This window comes from Monodelphis domestica, chromosome 6 (assembly GCF_027887165.1).
Source record: "Monodelphis domestica isolate mMonDom1 chromosome 6, mMonDom1.pri, whole genome shotgun sequence".
Taxonomy (NCBI): Eukaryota; Metazoa; Chordata; class Mammalia; order Didelphimorphia; family Didelphidae; genus Monodelphis; species Monodelphis domestica.
In genome coordinates, this window is record NC_077232.1 from 67,933,301 (window position 1) to 67,956,652 (window position 23,352).

Genomic DNA, 23,352 nt, shown 5'->3' on the forward strand with positions numbered 1-23,352 from the left:
GAATATGGAATTAGAACCTTTGTGGGTGATGGCAAGATCAAGGATATGACTGTCTCTGTGTAAATGACATAAAATGGAGAATAGGTCATGAGACTTGAGTAAGTTGTGGAGCAAGAAAGTTAGTAAATTTGATAGTGTGATAAAGAATGAATGCTTTGCAACAAACTGAGTGGTGTATAAGTCAGTGAGTTATTGACAAAAGCATGTGACTAAGGGTCACATGGGAGCCTGAGGCTGGAGATTTGGGAAAGATTCTATGCCCCAATGGACTTCATCTTATCCCTTGGAAGGACCTGAGTTGGAGGCTTGGGAAAAGAGGTTTCTGGCTTTCTCCTGAGATGAGCAGAAGAAAAGAAATCTTTTGAATTTGGCTGCTGGCAGCTTTGAGTCAAGAAGATTGAAGACAGACTTCACCTCTGGACACTAATCAACTAAAGATCCTGGCTCATTTGATTGGACTCCTTGTGTGAGATTTGGCTATTGGGGAAATTTACTGTTTAGCTTAATAAGATAGTTTTAGATAGTTTGTAGACATTAGATTGTAAGATAACTTGTAGATTTTCTCCTTACCCCTTGTTCCTTCCTCCCCTTCCCAACCAATAAATCTGAATTATTTATATGTTTTCCTTTTGTCCATTCCTCATCAAATTCCTATCATAACAGTAGACATGGACTATCAATATATATGTTGTGGTAATGAGAGTCTATAAGACAGACATTGAGGAAAAGAAGATATTTATAGGATTTGATAGAAAACAGCTACTAGAATCTTTCTTAGAATCAATATAAGGTAGAAGAGCACTAAGAGCTAAGTGATTTACCCAGGGTCACACCACTAGGAAGTCCGGAGATTAATAAATTGGATTGAATGAATTTAAAGGAACAGTTTGCTGAGTGATTGTGGTAAAGAGAAAGTCTAGAAGTTGCACAGGGGAACAAATAACATCCCCAACTTGATTAGTGAATGGGATATTTTAATGTGGATTTTTACAAATTTCAATTACATAGCAACCCAATAAGGCAAGATATCAAATTTTAGAAAGCCTAGAATGTTCTGCCTCTTCATTTCATGGTATTTGCTTCCTTCACTGCCTTTAACTACACATAACTTAAACTAATAATTTTTATGCTTAATAAATGCTTGTTGACTGATTTAGCTCATTCTTACATATAAAGGGTCTCTTGAGGTGATAGAAAAAAAAATCTTCCTTCAGGAATTGTTCAAACAAGTCTATGCTTTCTATTTGTGAAAACCTATTTAAAGCCCAACCTGTAAGAAAACTGAAAGCACTAAGAAATATTTTTGCTAAAGCTCTTTCTAGTCTCCTGGGAAAGGTAATTGCTTAGGACAAAAGCTGGAAAGACCCTTATTTGGTTGAATGTAGTCCAGAAGGATGACATAAAAATTGTCTAATGGTCTATGGCTGTAAATCACCAAATCAATACAGCAGAGATAGTTCTGAAATTTTGTTATGCTCAAGAACATAGGTTTCCCTAGATATGAAAGTCAGCAAGTCCTGAAAGCTCATATAAAATGTGAATACATAAGGAATATGGGAATTATGGCACATTAGAGAACGAAGAAATAGAAGTCATCAAAATACTGAGAGCTTTGACACAAGTTACATAGTAAAAACTCTTGAAATTTTTTTGTCAAATGTGATTAATACTTGCCTTGTTTACCTTACCTTTTCCCATTGGTGAGTTCCTCCTGCGGCCTCCCCATTTTGTAGAGGGGACCAGATCTGCTGACTTTCATTCTCTCTTGGCTATGCTTGTGCAAGACCAAGTCCTAGTTCAGGTATTTTTCCTTTCCCACTCCATGTTCCTTCTTTTTTTCAGCACCTTTCTGTTTTATTCCTTGAGAAAAGAAGGTAAACTTGTTTTTATTTTTTACTTATATTTGTATCTCTAGTGCTTAGTGCAGTGCCTGGCACACAGCAAGGACAAATTATTGAACAACTAATAACCAAAAATATTAAGTGCCTGCTATGTGCCAGGCATTATGCTAAATGCTCTAAGTGCTAGGTATACTAAACGAGCAGTCTGTCATCAAGAGCTCATAATGTACAAACATGACAAATTCAGGATAAAGAGGAAATAATCAACAGAAAGAATATAATTAAGAAAGATTGGAAAGGCTTCCTGTAGAAGATGAGATTTTAGTTGGTACTTGATGTGGAGGGAAGCAATAGGTTGAGATCAGGAAGGAGGCATTCCAAGCATTCTAAGGTTTATTGCTTGCTTTATGGGGTTGTGACTTTGAGATGAGATAATCCACATTAAAGTGCCTTGAAAATTCTGAGATACTATAGAAAAGTAAGATATTATTACCACTATAATTGTTTTCTTTAGAGACATGAAAGGGACATGCCTGTGAATGAAGTTGTGCTTATAGGACATGGTTGACAGACAGGAAGGAAGCCATGGAACGTTGTGGTCTGTGCAATCATTAGAGTAGTTTTATCTTGCCCACCACACACTCAAGCTGCAAAACTCAGTCTTTCCCTCCTACCCTTAATCCTTTCTGAGCATAATCATAAATAGAAATTCTAGTACCTGGAGTGATGGGGATAGGATATAGAGGGGATGACTTCTATCATGCATGGTTGAGGGAGACTGGATAAAGAGATCATGAAAGTTGAAGAAGTTGAGGAATTGGAAGATCAAGGTGTAAGAAAGTGGGAAAGATTAGGTTGGAGAAGATGATTAGTCAGGTTACTGGGTAGAAGTGAGACTGACCTACAGGTCCACAGATCCACATTAAAGATCAATAGGATATAGTAAACTTTATTTTTCTTTTCTTTATCTCATGATATTTTATTTTCCCGATTACATGTAATAATAATTTTCAACCTACATGATATAGTAAACTTTAAAAAAGGGAGGTAACTAGTAGAGGGAAGTTCCAAAAATGATAATATGGAGCAAGAGTATGCCAAACACCCATTTTAAGCCCGTGATAGAAGTGGTTAGACCCAGAGAGGGAGGCAAGAAACGGGTTGTCTTTGGAAGAAAGCTTGGTTTCAGTGAGCATTGTTAGAAGGAATCTGAAAGAAAGAAATCTAAGATGAGAGAGGTTTATTAAATAGGAGTTTTCAGTGGGTATAATGGAAAAAAGAAGGTAGAAAATAGGGACTAGGAAGGGTTAGGCCTAAGCTTATTTACTATTCTTAGAAGAAAACTGTATACTGAGCTCCTTATTTCACACTTGTGTTCAAGGTAGTCTTTGAGGGCTGTCACTTGTCAGTAGGCTGGCTTTGGCAGAGAGGTTTGGCTATCTGGAGAACCTGAAGGGTTGCTACCTAACCTGGGATGGGATAGCCAGTCAACCTGGTTGGGGGAGAGGAGAAGCAAGCTGCGCTCCACATCTCCACCCAAGGTAGTATTTGGGGTGGGGGTGGGGATGCAGAAGACTGGTTTAGGCAGAGGGGCACGGCAGTCAGGGGAATCCTGCTGGGCGAGGGGTAGGGGGTAGGAGGAGACAGTGGGCGCACCCTGCCCCAGTCATCACCTGGGCCAATACCACGACAGCCCCGGCTTAGTTCTGCCTCTGCTGCAGATGAGACCCACCACGAAGAGAAGCAGTTACCCCTCACTCAGCTCCCTCCCGCCCACCCTAGGAAGGGTCGTGGGACTAAGTAGAGCGGGGGCGGGAAGTAGGAGAGGGGCGCCCCCAGGCGCAGCCCCAGGACGGGAGGAGAAAGGGGCGCTGCTTCCCGCCAGGCTCCGCCCTCTCCGCTGAACGCCACGTACTTCTTAGGGGGCCCTCCCTCCTAGGCGTCCCCGGGCCTGCCTCCCCTCTCCCCTTTTCGCCCCGTCGCTCTCGTCCCCGCCCTATCCAATCAGCGTCCTCCGCGAACCAGAGCCGGCCGGCCAGGACCAATCGGCCTCCGCGGGAGGCGGTGACTATCGCCATGGCAGCGGAGGAGGGCACGCTCGTGGCGGTGGTGGCGGCGGCGGCAGCTGGACGGCGAGAGAGAGGGGCCGGCGTCGCCGCAGCGGGAGAGTGGGCGCGGGCGCGAGCGCGAGCGCGAGAGCGAGCGGGAAGCCGTCGCCCTGGTCCGGGGGACCCGACGTGACCGCGCCGACGGGAACCGGTGCCCAGGCGGAGCCTGCGAGCAAGGTGAGGCTGGCGGCCTGAGGGGTGGGTAGTCCCTCTTCTGCTGCGGGGTGCGAAGAATAGCCCCCTCCTTCCTAGTCTTATTCTGTCTCTCGTGCGTGGTGGGGTTTTCTGTCCCTGGCCCCCCCAGGCAAGACACTGGAAGGCCAAGGGGAAAGGGAGAGACATACTTCGAAGTCTCCCTTCTCTTTTGGGTTCCATTCCTGGACTTGGGGTGGGGCATTCAGGGCTCCCCCCAGCTTTAAGGATGCTGCGAACCCAAGGCAGTCCTTCCCTTCTCACCCTGAGCAAAGCCGGGCCCACATGGTCGTCTCATTGTTTCCTTGTTATTTAAATCAATTGTTCCTTCTAATTTGAGGTTTCTCTATGAAGAAAAATCTGTATAATGATGACTCAGGTAAACGTCTAGTCCCGTGTGTGTCTGTGATGATGAAAGTTACCCTTTCAGTGCTTCACCTGTTCCGTGGGTACCTATGGAAAAACCAAGGCTTAGGTCTGGCAACAGCCTTGAGAAACACCAAAAGTTCATTTGAACCATTGAACGAATTTTGTTTTCTGACTGGCAGATCTTTTAGATTCAAATGTATGGAGGGATATTTTGAAACTTTTCATCTAACTATTGAAGTTGGGTAATGTCACTTTGCACAAGTGTGTACTTTTTGTAATACTTTATTTGCCATATTGCAAGACTTTTAGTTGATGAGGCAGGATAAGGAAAAAGCCACAATTCCTACTTGTAGCAAAAGAGAGGTTAATTAGGAAACACTTTTTGAACAACGTTTTTTCTTTGAGGGAGACTGTAAACTTCCCTTCATTGGAGGTTTTATTGATTAAGATAGCTTAACAAGTACTGTGACTTAAGTTTGGATCACACAGCCTAGATATTCTATCCATTTGACTCTGTTTTGAAATTTACTTGGTTTTAACATCTTTCCTGTTGGATTCTGCATTAGCCCAGATCTAATGAGACAGCAAAACATGAACTCAAATCCAACTTCTAATAAGTAATAGTTATGTGATCCTGGACAAGTCACTTAACCTCTGCCTCAGTTCTCTCAACTGTGAAATGAGCATAATAGCACCTACTTCCTAGAGTTGTTGTAAGAATCAAATGAGATTATATTTGTAAAAGTGCCTAGCACAGTATAGGCACCATATGGATGGATTCCCTTCTCCATGTATGATTTCAGAAACTCACTGAAATTGAATTCATCTAAAGGTTTCATATTGAATAAGTATGGTGAGCTCATAAACATGTTTTGTATTTATTAAGTATTTACTGTGTATTTTCTCTGTTAGATATTGGTAATTTTTTCTTTTTGTTCTGGCCTTTGATTTCATGGTATAGGAATTCTCTTGTGAGGAAACTCTTCACTAATGCAGATTAGCAGCTGTTTGGCAATTAATAATCTTAGAGAGTTCCTTTGGACAAAATGAAAAGTTAAGTGACTTGGTGTCTGAATCTAGTAGTCAGAATATGTCTGAGAAGGACCTTGAATCCAGGTAATAGTATTAACATTCATATTCTCTCTCTCTCTCTCTCTCTCTCTCTCTCTCTCTCTCTCTCTCTCTCTCTCTCTCTCTCTCTCTCTCTCTCTCTCTCTCTCTCTCTCTTTCTCTCTCTCTCTCTCTCTCTCTTTCTCTCTCTCTCTCTCTCTCTCTCTCTCTCTCTCTCTCTCTCTCTCTCTCTCTCTCTCTCTCTCTCTCTCTCTCTCCATCTCTCTCCCCCCCTCTCCCCCTTCCCTCCCTTTCTCCTCCCTCTTCATCCCCCCATCTTTTTCTGTTCCTTCTTCCTTCTCTCCTTTCTTCCCCTTTTCTCTACCTCTCCTCTGACATCAGGGACTCATATTGGGGGAGGGTGCACGATCAGATAAACACAAGTTATATAGACAATTTTAGAGGGATAAAGCACTAACAATATAACAAGAGCTAGATTTGGAAGTGAGTTAGGGAGTTGGAAGAGAGGAACATTTCTAAGGTAACATTGAAGAATAGAAGGGACAAAAATGATAACCAAGCCAAAGAAACGGAGCCAACATTTTGACTTTCAATTATTTCTTTGATATATTTGTTTTATTCTCTAATGTTAGGGTTAACATTCTCAACTCACCCAGTTTTTAAAGTCCTTGGAAATAACCTACCCTTGGTTTTCTCCCACTGATCTTCAGTAAAGGGCAGCTAGGTTGTACATGGATAGAGTGCCAGCCCTGGAGTCAAGACTCATCTTTGTGAGTTCTAGATTTGTGACCCTAGATTTGTCACTAGCTATGTGACCCTAGGCAAATTATTTAACTGTTTTCCTCAGTTTCCTCATCTGTAAAATGAGAAGGCAATGACCAACTACTTTAGAATCTTTGCTAAGAAAACCCCAGTTGGGGTCATGAAGAGTCAGATACAACTGACTGAAACTTCTGAACAGCAACATGGAAACCTCAAAGGTTCACTGATATCAGGCTCAGTAAAAATCACTTTCCTTTTAGACCTTGTGGTTGCCTTGGTTAAAGGAGAAGGGAAATGAGAAAAGACTTAATGATCTTCAACAAAAACTATGATTAAATCAAACCATTCACTTGATTTTATTTGTCTTTTTGCCTCTGCTTCAGTTATTTACTTTACCTGGAAAGGTACCTGGAAAGGGCCTTCCTCTTCTTCCTCTCCAAGTTTTTAAGACCCACATTAGTCTCAGCTTCTCCATAATTCCATGCTTGACTCTTCTTGTCCAAGTTGATCTCTCATTGGTCTGATACATAACACTTAATAAGTCTGTCACGCAATTTGCAATGTGGAATTTCTTCCAAAATATATGTTGTCTTACCAAAGACATGGTGAAAACTCTCAGGATAGGGACCAAGGCTTCCGGCTTTTTTTTTTTTTGTATTCCTTACAGTGTCATCCAAAGGGTTGTTTATGCAAGAGATACACAGTGATTCATATTGAAATGAAATCTTATAGTTAAGATTAGCTCTTGTTCAACTGCACAAATGATGGCATGGAAAATTCAAAGGATTTTGTGTGTGTTTGTGTGTATAACTGTAGTAATCTTTATAGGTTTATTTTCTTTCTTAAAATTTTTAAAACTCTTTGCCTTCTATCTTAGAAAGTAAATATCCTTTCTAAGGCAGAAGAGAGGAGTAAGGGCTGGGCAGTTGGGGTTAAGTGACTTGCCCCCAAGGCCACACAGCTATAAGAAAGGTATAGACTAACTTTTTAAGGCAGCAATGGGGGAACTTCTATAATACTTGTTCAGTCTTGGGCTTGGAGGGGAATTAAAGAGAATAGATGGATTGCTGCTCACAAAGACTTTCACTTGCTCACACTTTGACCAGGTGTGTTAAGTATTCTCTGAAGTTTTTCTTAGAGAATTCTCTAAGTTCTTAATTTGGGTTTTGATTTTACAGTGGAAATCAATAACCTGTGGCAATATATTATCATTTTTCTATTTTCTTATTTTTAAATTGAAAAAATTATCCTAGGAATCTGACATATCAAAAACAAATTCACTGTGGTGGAATAGGACAAGAAACTAGGAGATTAAATGTTATAGTCTCACCTCTGCTAACTCGGCTTTCTCATTTGGCAGTTACTTAAACTCTCCTGGCCTCAGTTTTCACATTTAAGATCTTTTCCAACATTGCAATTCTATGATGGGAATTTAAGCAATTGGGAAGGGCACAACTATACACTAATTTTTGACAGGTTTTAAACATACTATGTTTTTGTTATCTCAAGGACAGGATATGTAAATATTGATGACCTTATATATTTACAAAGCATGTTGCTTAAGTGATACAGAGAAGTTATAATATAAAGATATGGTAGTACATTGATAAAAATATTTTAATTTGCTTAGATACTATTTAAGATTGGAAAAAGGTAGTATCTTAAGTACCTCCTGCCAGTAGAATTGATCAGAGATCCAGAAGCCTCTGTAGTAGTTATAACCATTTAAGGGGCAGCTGGGTAGCATAGTGGATAGTGCCAGGCCTGGAGATGGGAGGTTCTGGATATAAATCTGACTTCAGAACGATTTCCTACCTTTGTGACTTTGGGCAAGTCACAACCCCAATTGCCTAGTCCTTGCCAGTCTTCTATTTTAGAATTAATACTAAGAGGGCAAGGATTTTTTAAATAGTTAATAACCATTTATATAAGCACTTTAAGATTTTGTATGATGCTTTCCTTTATAAATCTGTTTGATACAAAGTTGAAATGTACTACATTACAGTTGTCATCGTTCAGTCATTTTTTGAGTTGTCTGATACTCTTATGACCCCATTTGGGGTTTTCTTGGCAAAGATACTAGAGTGGTTTGCCATTTCCTTCTCAAGCTTATTTTATAGATGAGGACCTGAAGCAAGTGATCTCCCCACATAGGACCACATAGCTAGAAAGTGTCTGAAGATGAGTGTTCCTGACTCCCAGCCCAGTGCTCTACCCACTGTGACAACTAGGTGCCCTTACATTACAGTACAATTGGCCATAAAACTAGTTGCTATATATTGAACCTAATTTTCCTTTTTCTCCATCTTCAGTTTAAAATGGAGATGGGATCTTACCTGCTTATATGTTCCCTTTTCCTGTCAGGAAATTAAATGCTGGAGTCCTGATGACTTCTATTTCTTACTGATCACAGTATAAGGAAGGGGCTTTGCCGCTTCTTAGGTTATAGGTATTAAATGCATCATATTAATGCAAACATTAAATATAAGATCTTAGTTTCTGTTACCCTATAGTTATAATCATAGGTAAAGCCAGGAAGTGGTGACAGTGGTAGTAAATGGGAGGAGACACTTATGCTCTGCAACTGCCACCCCAAGTTGCCTTTAATATCTACCTTTTTAATCACAAAACTTATGATTTAAAAATTTCTGAACTCTAGATTTCTGCAGATAAAGACTACATATATGTAACTGTCATACAATCATTAAAATTTTAAATACTATTTTTGAATATTAAGTAAATCAAATACACAGATACATGTATCTCTGAATGTTTTAAATTCTGTTTCAAAAAGTATTATATTCCTTATATGTATAGGGATGGTGTTAGGCACTTATTATTTGCTCTTCAGGATCTTACATCTAACTAGAATACAGGGGAAGTGCTGTATATATTCAAATGAGTAATGATACAACATGAAAAGTGATGGGCAAAGAAGAGATCTAGAAAAAATATCCTAGCTAAGCTTGGTCCAGAAGAAGAGATGAGAAAATATACCCTCTCTTTCATCTTTGCAGAAAGAAGTAGATTACAGATATCCAACTTTGCATATACTATTGGGCCCAGTTGGTGTGTTGGACAGTTTTGCTTAACCATTTTTTCTTTCTCTTTTTCTTTATTATAAGTAGTTGCTCAATGAGTAGAGGAGAGATTCAGAAATGAAAGTGATAGAAAAACAAAAGATATCAAATATCTGAAAGAAAAAAGGCTCAAGGAAAATCTGGAGAGAAAAGTCTTCCTTCTGCTTGTGAGGATCAAAAGACTTTCATGGTATTGGAGGCACCTGAGTTGATTCCTTGAAGGGAATATAAACATTCCCAAAATCAGAGATGAGGAAGGATTCTATTCTTGGATGGGAATATTGTGGTAATACTTTGAGGTGGAAGATGGCTTTTTTAATTTTTGGGAAAGCTAGTAGTTTAGTACAGAGAGTGTGAAATAAAAGTTGAAAGGTGGGATGGAGTTAGATTCTGTAGAACCTTAAATGCCAAACTGGAATTTTTATTTTATTTTGGAGGCAATAGCAAGCCTCTGAAGGTTTTTGAGGAGGGGAATCAAATGGTTAGACCTGTATTGTTGGCAGATTATTTTGTCAATTTTGTGAAGGATAAATTGGAGAAGGGAAAACCTAGAATCAGGGATATCATGCTATTATTGGAATCCATGGGAGAATGAATGAGGACCTGATCAGGGGAGCTATGGAAAGCAGAAAGAGGGAATCAAATATGAAAGATTGCAGATAGAGAAGGGGAGCTGTCTTGTATTTTTGTCTATTTCCTAGGTTACTATGGCCAAGAAAGACTATTTACATTACTGTCATGAGCCTTTGTGCTCAAATTAGGTTGTTCTTTGAATAGTAGACATAACCTATCACTTGTCCTTAAAACCTTTCTAGATTGGTAGAATCTGCTGGAGCTTGTACTTTGATGATATAGCTTTGGACCACTCAAGGTCATTTCCAAGCTATGGTGAAGAATTGAAACTGGACTTTGTTCTATTCTAAAAAGATTTCTGGACCTGACTGTATACATGCATTCAGAAGAAATCTGTGCTGGAGATGATTGTTTAAAAGGCACTTAGGGATTGATGTTTTAACATATCTCAATGAAGAGAAGAAAGAAGGAAATGATAGCCTTTTTAAATTTTTTCTTAAACCATGGATAGAGTTTTTACTGAAAAGATAATGTGGTCATTGCCAATGATTGTATAATTATTTTTGTTATTCTTATAAAATATTTTTGAAAAAGAATTTTGGACCCATCAAAATTATATTTGATAAACTATGAGAAAGGTACAGACTAACTTTTTAAGGGGATTTTAATTAAAAAAAAATCAGTAGCAAAATATGTCATGAAGATAAGGGAATCAGTTAATACATTTGCTGAATCTATACAAAGAACAATCTTATACAATTCCAGCGGAGCTCTACTCTAATGTTAGGAAGCTTTTCCTGACTGAGCTTAAATTTACCTTTTTGCCCTTTCTACTTATTACCTCTGGTTCTTACCAAAAGTCAGCTAGGATCATTCTAAACCTGTCCTTCCTTCATGTGATAACCCTTGGGCTACTTGATGATGGTTATCATGTTCCTTCCCAAATTTTTTTGCACCTCCAGGCTAAACATGACCAGTTCCTTCAACTAATCCTCATATGATATGGACTTAAGGCCCTAACCATCTTGTCTACTTTTATCTGGATGATCTTCAGCTTATAAATATCTTTCTTAACTCATGATACTCAGAGTTGAACACAATATTCCAGATGAAGTGTTGAAGGCAGAATATTGGAGCTATCACTTCTATTTTTGGAAGCTATCCTCCTTCTAGTGCACCCCAAGATCCTATTAGCTTTTTTGACTTAGTGTATCAGACTACTGACTTATTTTGAATTTGAAGTTTACTAAAACTCTTACATTTTTTTTTCAGAACTACTATCTTAACAATACCTTCCCCATCTTATACTTGTGAGGTTGAGTTTTGAACCCAAATGCAAGACATTTATTCCCATCGAATTTCATTTTATCCAATTCATTCTGATGCTTTAGCTTGTAAAATTCTTTTGGAGCCTGATGCTGTATCCCATATTTTACCAATCCCCCTATTTGGGTACTATTCACAAATTTGCACAGTATACTATACATACTTTCATCCAAGCCATTGTTAAAAATCTTAAACAGCTTTAGGCCAAACACAGATATCTGAGGCATTCTTCTGGAGCCTTCTTGCCTAGTTAACTGCTCTTTGAGTCTGATCATTCAGCTAGTTTTGAATCCATCCAATTGAATTGTTATCTAATCTGGGAGTTCTTAACACTTTTTAGGCTTCCATGGATAGATTTCCAGGAATATATGATCTAGTGTGGGCAAAAATGGCATCTTAATTTCATTGATTTACTTTGTAATCTCATGCACTCCATTTAATACTTTTAAAAGCATTTTTTTTTCCCTGAAAAGAGATTCTTAAGCTTCACCATTCTGCTGAAGGTCCATGACATAAAAAAGTTAAGAATTCCTGATAATGTACTATTCTACTTTCTCCACAAGAATAGTATATGATACTTTGTCAAGAACTTTTCTGAAATTTAGGTAAGTTATATCCATAGTATTCTCTTCAGTTTCTAGTTTTGTATTTTTGTCAAAGAAAAATAAAGAAGCGAGGTTAATCTGTGATTTGTTTTTAATGAAGCCATGCTGATTCTTTTTAATCACTGTTCTCATTTCTAGATTTTCTAAGCCATATCTTTAATCTCCAGAAATTACCAGCTTATATTGCCTCTGCTCTTTTATTTTTGAAAGCTGAAAAATCCTTCTCCAATATTGTTGAATCTCTGCAGTTTCCCATGAGCTTTCAGACAATACTGACAGTGTCTTATAATTATATCTGCTTGTTCTTTCAAGGGCATGAGTATGTTGTTCATCTGTGCTAGGAGTCTCGAATTCATCAAGGGCAGTTAGGTATGCCCTTACATTATCCTTACTTATCTTGGGTATTAAGTCTCTGTTAGTCAGGATTCTCCCCATCCCTTTATCTTTCTTTACATTCCAAGCAAAGGTCCCATTTTCTTAATTCTCCAATAACTAAGAAAGAAAATCCCCAAGGCAACCTTTTGTTGTCTTTAATTTCTCTTCCCAGTTTTGGTTCATTCTGAGCTTTAACATTCTTGATACTATTTGTTTTTCTCCAGGCTGCCTGGCTCTGTTCCCTGACCTTATTTGCATCTAATGTACATTTCTTTTAAAAAAACCTAATCTAATGTACATTTCTTTTAAAAAAACCTAAAAAAAAAATCTTTAGATTTTCATTCTTGAGCATTTTTGTCCTTCCTAGGTTGATATCCCCTCTTTCCTCTGTCCCAAAATCTAGGGTGCATGTCAGACCTTGCCTAGATTCTTTTCTTTTATCACAAACTCTAGGATAGAGTGGTCAAATTTTACCTCAAGGTTCTTATTTCCCTTTTTGCAACCAGTTACTCCTATTAGTGAGAATCAGATTCAAAACAGACTCGCCTCTTGTTGATTCCTCCACTTTTTCAAGGATGAAGGCAAATCAAGTGGCCATTAACTGCTTTGCTATTTTGGGCAGAGAGCTACCTTTACAAATGTTTGTATATAGGCTGCATAGTTGAAGTTCTTTATCACTAGTATATCAGATTTCTGTGTCATACTTGCATTCTGTTTTACAGACTGCATTATTTCTTCTTCCTGTATAGATGGTCTATAAATCTTTAATAGTCTATAAAAATCACTTTTTTTGTTGGTCTTCTCCTTTGGCATCTATCCTAATATTCACTGTCTTGTTTTCCCTCTTAGGTTCCTGGATTTCTTCACATGAGCATATCTTTTAAATATGTTATGCTACCTGTCAACATGGAAATAAAGAAATCTCCAGTTTATTTAGTTTGAGGGTAGTAACCCCAGGTTTTGACCTTGTCACAGGAGAGGTTTCCCCCTGAGGGAAGGTCCCATTTCCAATAGACATCCACATCAGCTTTGGCATAGTAGGTAGCCCATCAGTCTCTCAAGCTGAAGGTCCTGAGTTCGATCCTCGGAAGGAGGGTGTGATATACTGGGAAAGGCTTCTAGAGACAAAAGAACTACTTGACTTTGGATGGGATCTGTCTCCCACCTGAAGTGGATGTCTATTGTCTGGGGAAGTGGGAGTCTCCTGTGACAAGGTCAAAACCTGGGGTTTCTACCCTCAAACTAAATAAATTGGGGATTTCTATATTTCCATGTTGACACACCCTACCCCCATTTTTATCTATTCAATTTCTTTTGGATAAGGCATGTCCATCCAGAGTCATTGTCTAGTCCTGGATTTCATTCTGTTAAGTCTTGGTGAAAGTTAAGTGATCAAATTTAACCCTTTAATTTAGAATTTCTAACTACTTTTGCTGTTGCCTGAATTCCAGAATTTATGTATATAGTCACTTGAAGTTATGTGTTTTAATACTGATTTCTTTCTTAAATTTTGTCTTCTATAAATTTATGGATATCTCAGATGCTTTTCTTCCATCTTTGTGGCTGCTTACTATATAGTATCTAACTTGGGCATTATGTATATGTAGTTTTCTCTCCACCTCCTTTATCTGGAATTCCTTTTTAGTTTAAAATTCTTTATGATAAGCTTTAATCCAGAAATCCAAATTCTATTTTCAAACACTACCTTCTTGGTCAGCTCTTCACTTATAAAATCATTTTTTTCTTCATTTTTTGTTTTTGATAGAATCTTGATGAATGACAGTTAACTGCCATTTGTAAGAGAAAGAGGACTCTGAGAACTTTTCTGTAGAGACTTGCAGAATTGTCATGGAAAAAATGTATGAGAAACTACATTAGTTAGTCATTTTTTTTTAAACCCATACCTTCTGTCTTAGAGTCAATACTGTATATTGGCTCCAAGGCAGAAGAGTGGTAAGGGCTAGGCAATGGGGGTCAAGTGACTTGCCCAGGGTCACAAAGCTAGGAAGTGGCTGAGGCCAGATTTGAACCTAGGACCTCCCATCTCTAGGCCTGGCTCTCAATTCACTGAGCTACCCAGTTGCCCCCAAGAGTCATTTTTGTGAGAGTTCTGTGAGAACTGAATTGTTGGACTATGGTTTCCATGTCAGAGGAGAGTCAGCAGCTAGTGAAAGGTACTGTGGCTGTGTGGGATCTTTTCATGGCTGATTCAATGTAGAAGCATTTATCTTTCCTGCCACCTCTCCCCCCATTTGTTGTTACTAACTGTTAAAAAGTTATCTAACCAGTGATACTGAGTTTTTCTAAGCTAATGAAACTGAATTTTGAGACTGTGGCTGTAAATCTTTTCATGGCATTTATCTTTCTTGACTCCCATCATTTGCTAGTTACTGTTACAAGTTATCTAACCAGTGATTTTGATGTTTTTAATAAGCTAATAAAACTGGAGTCTTGAGACTGAAATGAGAGAAAATTTATGGGAAAAGAATTTTTATAAACTAGGTTAGTCTTAGATCTAATTAGAGTTTCTGTATATGTGGGAGTTTGTTATTTCAGAAAATATTCCTTGATTGCTGTTGAACCCAATAAGAGGAATTAGCAAAAGCATTTATGAGATGGTAGCACGTAGAGGATTTGGAAATTTGGTGATTTGGTGTGCACACCAGAGGTGTCAGATTCCCTGTAAATTCTGGAGTGAACAGAATTAAAATATAATTGGGAAATGCTTAAATAAAAATAGTACACCCTAGATAATGTTAATTTGTGACTTTCTAAGTCAATATGTGGCAGGCAGTAATCCCTTTCTATTTGAATTTGACCCCACTATTCTACACCATCATACTTGCGTAAGAATAGTTACTCTAGGAATGGTAGCATAGGATTGGTTGGCAAAAAGCCTTGGTATATATGGCATCTTGGTCCCTTTTACATATGGTGGGTAGCATAAAGCTTTGTGACAGAGTTATTTCCCACGACTGTATGACTATAGTCATAGAGCCCATTTGAGTTGTAAGAATTCACCTTTCAGAGCGTTTCATTACTGGCAGCTTAGTGGCCTAATGAATAGAGGGCCACATGTAAAGATGGGAAGTCCTGGGTTCAAATTGCCCTCAGATACTTCTCAGTTGGGTGATTGAGCAAGTTGGTTAACCCCAGCAGCCTAGCCCTTACCACTCTTGGTCTTGGAACTGATAATTAGTATTGATTCCAAGACAGAAAGTGAAGGTTAAAAAAACCACCCAAAGAGTTTCATTAAACATTCCTACTTTGGCTTATGAGGTATTTCTTCACAATTATGAGGGTTGATTTCATTTTGCAGTTCTCTAAGAAAAGTTGAGTAGCTTGAATTGAAATTATCTTCAGTTACTAATGTTTTATAATATCAATAAACATTTTGTCCAACTGTGTTAGATTGTTATGATAACTAATATTAACTATTAAAATCACTCCATTTCAGTGGAATTCATTGTTCCAAATTTAGGGGCCCAGGAACAAATAAAAATGTGATCCTTTGAAAGTAATGGCAAATACACTTTTAAATTATAAGAATTTGCCTTATGAGGGTTTTTTTAAGAACCACATGTAATGTGTAAGGTAGGAGAACACTTTGTAAGTTTGTGATTTGTATAGTTTTTTTGCTTTAGGTATCTTTATTTGGAAAACCGTACTCTCATGGTTTTAGTCTATTATATATGTATTGATTTACCATGTTTAAGTTTACTTTGTCTATATTTAGCTCAAGGACATCTAAGAAATTGGGGTCCTAAATGCACCAAATTATTAGTTGCAGCACTTTTTTTTTTACATTAGAAAATAACTGGAAACAAAGTAGATGCCCATTTAGTAGCAAATGGATAAGGAAATTGTTGTAAAGATTAAATTTAGGGGAGACTGAGGCAGGTAGAAATTAGTTTCTCTCTGTAAGGAGTATTATATTTTTATGAGGTTTATCAAAGATTAAGGATTAAAGAAAATACAGGATAAGAAACATGTGCCTAGGCCAGAGAGGCCTAGACGAGATAATCTCACATCATGGAAGAGTCTCATTTGCTCCAAAACAGAAGTCCAAAAGACCACAAAAGCCTTTGCAATCAGTTTAAATCCCTTCTCGATCTTGGCCCACCTGAGAATTCAGTGAGATTACAAAGAATTTTGGGGAAGTGGAGCAAGGGCTTGTGGGGATTGAAGTCCAGAGTTCAAATCCATTTTTTACATTGTGGTATATGAATGCAATGGAATGAAAATTGATGAAAATAAAGGATTCAAAGACGCTTGTAAAGATATGTGAATTGATTCAGACTAGAATAAACAGAACCAGCAAAACAATACACACATCAACTTCCCCAGAGCAAATGTGAAGGATAATATTTTTTAAAACTGAAAATTTGGTAATTATTTTGACAGTTTGGCCTTTGAGAAGAGAAAATCCTTTTGCAGAGGGTAAGGTACTATGATGTTGAATATTGTATAAAACGTTGGATTTTTTTTGATAATTTTGTTGAACTTTTTTTCCTTTTGTTACAGAGACTAACTGGGCAGCAGTGGGAAGAGGGATAATGGAAATGAAAATGATGTAAAAATTAATGATTAATAAAAAAATTTAAAATTTATGCCAATTAAAAATTTTATTCAAGTTCTTCAATTATAGCTATTATTGGTGCAGTTTAAAGATCTTACAACATATGAAATGAAGTATGACATGTTGGAATATTATTATAATTTATTCTGTTTCAGATGTGGTGGAGAAGCATAGAACTGCAGTGTTATTTTTTTTTAGTTTCATGTCTCCTAACTGGTTTTGAAGCTGTGCCTATAGACATAGACAAGACAAAAGTAAAAGATACTCCTGACGTGGAAGGAGAAAAAATAGAACCTCCAGTAAGTGAAATGGATTCTATTACAATTTCAATCATAAGTTAACCCCGAAAAAATTGAACTTCTTGCATTCATTACTAATATTCTCAATTTATTAAATATCATTTTTGAATTTAGTGATCATTCCTGAGCAAATGTTGAAAAATTTTCCTCTATTATCTCTGGTTTGGGTTAAGAGCACACCAATGTATAGAATGCTTAACAGATGTTTAATATTTATTATTTCAGGTTTATTGAGAGCAGGTAGTATAGGAGTTGTTTCATGGTTCCTATTATTTAGATTTTCATCCACTGAAATGGTGGCAACCAGATAGGGAGAGGGCAACAAGTATGTTTCAGTGGTTACAATCTTTATCATTTTCTTTCTATAACATGGAGATCAACTCTCCATGTTTGGGTACAATTGGGTACATAGGCTAACAGCCTGATCTTTCTTTCTTTGTATTGGCCCTCATCTTCTGCTGTACTTGGTTACTGTTGCCAAAGGGCAGGAGAACCTTCCTGAGCCTGCTGCTTTAGGAGTTTACAGATGGGAGGAAGTCACCTCCCCTCTGGTGCACATTATACTATTAGCAGCTGTGTTAGCTTCTTTTGCAGCTGTGTAAGCAGCAGGCTGTTGGAAGTTCTATGATTCAGGAACTGTAGCTGTTCCTGAATCTCAACTGCCACTGTACTAAAGATACAAACTGGTCCTGAATTTAAGGGATGGTTTAAAAAAATTTTAACCTTAAAAGTTAAAATATATGCTTTGTTAAAGCATAGCAAACATGATTTAGAGGTACTGCCTTATTATAGTTGGAGCTATCCTAAAGAGACAAACTTCAAATCTCTTACTTTGCTAGTCACAGATAACATTTGGGATGTAGTTTTTCCAGTTAGTATGTTACATTTTTATTGGCTTGTAAGTCTGAATTATTTTAGTCAATATGGCCAACTATTTCTATGCAGTGGAAAGGGTATTGGCTTTGATTTTAAGAGGACTTGGGTTCTAATTCTAGCTCTTCCACTTATCCATGTGATCTTGGACAAGTCATTTAAACTCCGTTTATTTACTCATCTTTAAAATGAGGGTTGAACTAGGTTATTCTTGAGGTACCAGCTCTAAATCAGCAAATGCCAAATCATTTTCTTCTCATGTTTATGTCAGTATACTATATAATAATAGTAGGCTGGGGTTTCCTGAAATTTAGTAGCTATAATGAGTTAGCACATTACATCTTGTTTTAATTTGGTGGCTTTAACTTAACCAACTAAGATACAACCTTTTAAAAGTATGATGTAGCTCCCTAAAGAGAATTTATAAATTAATATTTTAAACCTTTGACATTTCAAAGAAAAGGTTGGGAATGAACCTGTATTTTTTTTGTTAATTTGAAGGATACTGGACTATATTACGATGAATATCTCAAGCAAGTGATTGATGTGCTAGAAACAGACCAACATTTCAGAGAAAAACTCCAAAATGCAGATATAGAAGAAATCAAGGTAAGCATAAATATTTCTAGAACTGAATTTATTTTTAATATTTTTTCAGTATTCATTTTCAAATGTTTTTCAGTAAAATAAGTCATCACAGATGATTAACACATTATAGTGGATAAAATTTACCAACTTTAGGAAGTTCTTGACCAGATCTATTTCATTTGTAGGAAGAATCTGTTGTATAAGATTCTAGTCTTTGAAAATGTATGATAGTAAAGTTGACAAGCATTTAAAAAAAAAACCTTCTACCTAAGAATGGATCCAAATATAATTTTTAAGGCAGAAGAGTGGCTTGGCAGTTGGGGTTAAGTGATTTGCTCAAGGTCACACAGCTAGGAAGTAGCTGAGGCCACCTTTGAACTCAGGTCCTCCTGACTCCTGGCCTGGTGCTCTTTCACTGTGTGGCCCACCCTTAACTAAATAGTGTCTTCATATTTTGTTCAGGATGACTCCTGCCTTTGATCGAAACCAATCTATTGTATAGATCTTTGCTCAGGTGTCTTTCCCTACACAGCGTACTTTATTAGGGATGCATCTTCTCTCTACCAATTCATTCATGTTTATCACTTCTTTCAAGACTTAACTTATAATTTACCTGTTTTGGGAAACCGTACTAGATTAATTCTATCTTTCCATATTTATGTCAAGATCCCAAGCTATTTGACTACAAAGTACACGTCTCCTGATTCTCTTTTCTGCCTCCACTTCCCAAAATAGTTAATTGGCAGAGCAGACAATTTGGTCCTTAATATTGAACAATTTTTCTTTGAAGAGTTTTTTTAAGCATTAATTTTTTCCCTAATGAGAGTTAAGATGGGATCAAGTGCCATGGAAAGACATTAGAAAACTGTTTTAATTGTATATGATAAAATTTTTTGACAAAAAAATTTTTGAGATTATATGAAGGGAGAAGCAAAGAGACAAAATTGAAAGGGGATATGAAGGACTACCTTTTTGACAAAGCCAAAAGTATGTGTGTGTCTTAATCTTAGATGTATAAATTAACCTTTTCCATTATGTTTAATGAAAATTTGTTATAAGTGTTTCTGGGGGTAGGTAGCCAAGTGGATAGAGAGCCAGGTATTGATGGGATGTCCTACATTCAAATCTGGTCTTAGACAAGGGCAAGTCACTTAACTCCAATTTCCTAGATCTACCACTCTTCTACCTTGGAACCAATACTTAGTATTGATTCTAAGAAAGAAGGTAAGGGTTTTTAAAAAAAGAAAGAAAAGCACTCAAAGAAAATAAAAAAAAAATTTATTTGAATTTTGAAGTTATTTACTTTAAATAATGCCTCAGGAAACCAGTAAAGAGCTAAGGCATGTACTTGATTCTCTTTTTTAAATTAATTTTTGCCTATTTTGAATTCAATAGTTTGTTGGCTGATTATAGTTTTTACTAAGTTAATATCTGAAAGTAATAGTTCCAAGTATTCAAATTGTTAAAGATATCAAAGTTTGTCACAATTATTTGCAAATAATTTGATATGATGATCTGACTTTTTTATCTGTTTGGGCTGTGACTGCTATAGTTTAACTTCTTGATTTTGTTAATAGAATGGCAAACTGAGCAAAGAGCTTGATTTAGTAAGTCACCATGTCAGAACAAAACTTGATGAACTGAAGAGACAGGAAGTGGCAAGATTAAGAATGCTGATTAAAGCTAAATTGGATTCCATTCAAGGTAAGCACCAAATAAGAAGTCAGGAAAAATTAGCATTTGGTTGATAAAATATCTGTTCACAATTGGTTAATTATAGGGCTTTATCTGGTATATTGGAACACTCAATGCTATGCCAGATTTTGTTCAAGCACTGATTTGGTTTGCAAAATCAGAGAAATCTCAGTTGGAAAGGACCTCCAAAGCTCTCTAGCCCAGGCTAGTATGTGACATTTGCACTGTTATGCTACCTTCTGATTGATGGAAAATTAAGAATAATTTCAAATTTTTCACTTGATTTTTTTTTTCCTTTTGTACAAGTTAAATTAATAATTGAAATGGATAAGCATTTCAGCTAATTCAAGTCCATGGTGTTGGTTGGAATCCCCATTTGTTCTCTAAATAGCATCCTTTTTCATCACCAAAAATTACTGGAGACTTGTTTTTGACTATTTTGTTAAAAGTAAGAAACTTAGTGCTTTAGATTTTACACTCCAGAAGTTCATATTTTTAATCTTACTTTAATAAGACACTCTTTGAATTCAACTCTTATTCTTGTAGTCTACACATTTATGTAACTAAATTCTTTTATTTTTCAGATCTACCTTCTCTGTATAATGAAGGATTTGGACTAGATTTCCAAATGACCTTCTAGCTCTATACTCTATAGTATTCCCTCAAAAGATTTGTGACTGCCTTGGGGCAGGCATTCCAGAACAGATATGGGCTGCAATTCCTGCAGGCTTTAGGGTATGCTATTTATGAGTTGCTGTGGTCCAAAGAGTTCCACATGCTTGTGGAACTTTGGTGATGACCCTTTCTGTACTGATCCAACTTGACCTTGCACCATAGATGATAAGATCTGTCATAACTGGGGAGAACCCCAAGTTACTTCCTCCCCATGATGAAGTATCCAATTAGAACTTGAGTAAAGCTTTGTTTTAACTAATAACATTTATTATAATATCCATTAAGTAACATAATGTATCATATGAATGGTTTAGAATATATCAGTATAGCTATTTAAACACCATATAGTTAAATAAACTATAATATTTTAAAATTTAATGTCAAAACATACGAATCGTTACTGTTATTCATGCGTCATACATATTTTTCTAGTGCTGATGTACTTTTGTGGTATTCTCACATATGACCCTAGACAATATATGTTGTACTTGGTTAGTTGGGAGAAAAAGTCAATTTAGACTATTTTTAAATAGGAAAGAAATCCATATGTTTGAAAGGGAAGTAAAGACACTGGAAACAACTGAAGCTAAAATGCTCGAGTATAAATATAACCAGTATATAATGAAAAACAGTATATACTGTAATTACTGTATCGTAAAGGAAAGGAACCCTAAAAATACAGGTAACTGAAATGAATATTAGTGACCAATCTTGGTCTTAGAGAACAGATTGTAAGATTCAGGAGAGTGGTATTCAGTAGTGGGTACCAAATGTTGCAGATGTGATATATTATCCAATGCAGTTTTATTAAGGTAATTATGTTTTTAAACCCTTACTGTCTGTCTTAAAATCAAGATTAAGTAAGGGCTTGGCAATTGAGGTTAAGGGACTTGCTTACAGTCACACAGCTAGGATGTATAAGGTCAAATTTGAACCCAGGACCTCCTGTCTCCAAGCCTGACTATCTACTGAGTCCCCTAGTGGCACCTTGTAGAGGTAATTTGGCTTGTAATTTCCATTAACATAAGAGAGGGTTCAGGAGGGAAAGGAAGTATATCAATTAGGATATGACTGACGTAAAGAATAAAATTTAACTGTAAGAAAACCCCAAACAAACCCCACTATTGACATGTTCACAACTCGCTAAGAATTTAATTAAAATAAATTTTATGCAAATAAAATTTAAATAAAGTAGTAACACTTTAATATAAATGTATGGTATGATCTTATGGAAAAAGTGTTTGAGCTGCTTTGGCAGTGATTGACAAGTGAAGATTAAGAAATACAGTGTCAGCACATCTGGTTTACTCTTTGAATTGAAGATTATTTTGGCTTTTTAGATTTTGAACAAACTATTTGATAACCAAATCTCTTTTAAGAGAACACTTATCTTAAACAAAACATGTTGAAACTGATCTCAGATATCTTTCTTCCTAAACTGTTACCCTGCTCCTAACCAAAAAAAGAGTTTTTATAATTTTTTTTTTAAAGTTAGGAATGTAATAGCATCTTTCAGGCTCAAAGCCTCACCTCCTCACTATTTCTTGCACTCCATATCTAATAGGTTCCTAGGGTAGATTTCACCTTTGGGACATCTTTCCAGTTGACCCCATTCTTCTGATTCCTTGGTACCGTGGTACATGTCCTTCTCATCTTAATACTTGGGCTGCTGTATAGCCTGCTGCTGGTGGGTCTCCTGCCTCTCTCCATTCTCAGTCATCCTTCATTCAGCCACTAAAGTGATTTTCCCAAAGCTTATGTCCGGCTCAGGTTAATCCCACCTCCTCCCAAGCAATAAACTCCCCAGTAATTTCCTATTGACTTCCTAGATCATATAAAATCTTGTTTGGTAAAAATCTACTCCCTTCTACCTTTCCAGTCTTCTTCTCTTACACTGATCCAATGACAGTAGTCTCCTGTTCCATAAATAAGACAATTCATCTCTTGGCTCTGGGCATTTTCTTTGGCTCTCTTTTATGCCTGGAATACTCTTTCTCCTTAACTCCACTCACTGGATTCCCTTGATTATCCCAACTAAAATTCCACTGTCTACAGAGAGGCCTTTCCCAACTCTTAATTCTAGTGCCTTTCCTTTGTTACTTATTTTCTGCGTATCCTGAATAGTTTACTTTGTTATTTGTTTGCTTGTGTAACATTTAAAATAGTTGGAGACCATAAACTGTTATATTTTAAAGAGTAGGATGCCATAACCTGTAATAATTAAAATGGTTGATGATATAAATTGTGAGAGATATAAGAGTGGGTGAGTAAATTTGACCGCAGAAAATATGTTTCATTACAGTGTCTTGGTTTTAAATCAAATATAAGGTGGTCGCCAGGG

General features: G+C 36.9%; 1 protein-coding gene across 1 annotated transcript in view; it reads left to right on the top strand.

Moving 5' to 3' along the window:
* Window positions 1-3,914: 3,914 nt before the first annotated feature.
* NUCB2 (nucleobindin 2) overlaps window positions 3,915-23,352 on the top strand; it is a 45,536-nt gene continuing 26,098 nt past the window's right edge. Inside the window, exons 1-4 of the mRNA XM_001378620.5 lie at window positions 3,915-4,126; window positions 17,037-17,180; window positions 18,555-18,662; window positions 20,219-20,345. Of these exons, the coding sequence (XP_001378657.2) occupies window positions 17,037-17,180; window positions 18,555-18,662; window positions 20,219-20,345 (379 nt within the window). The 5' untranslated portion in view covers window positions 3,915-4,126. The remainder of the gene's footprint in view (window positions 4,127-17,036; window positions 17,181-18,554; window positions 18,663-20,218; window positions 20,346-23,352) is intronic.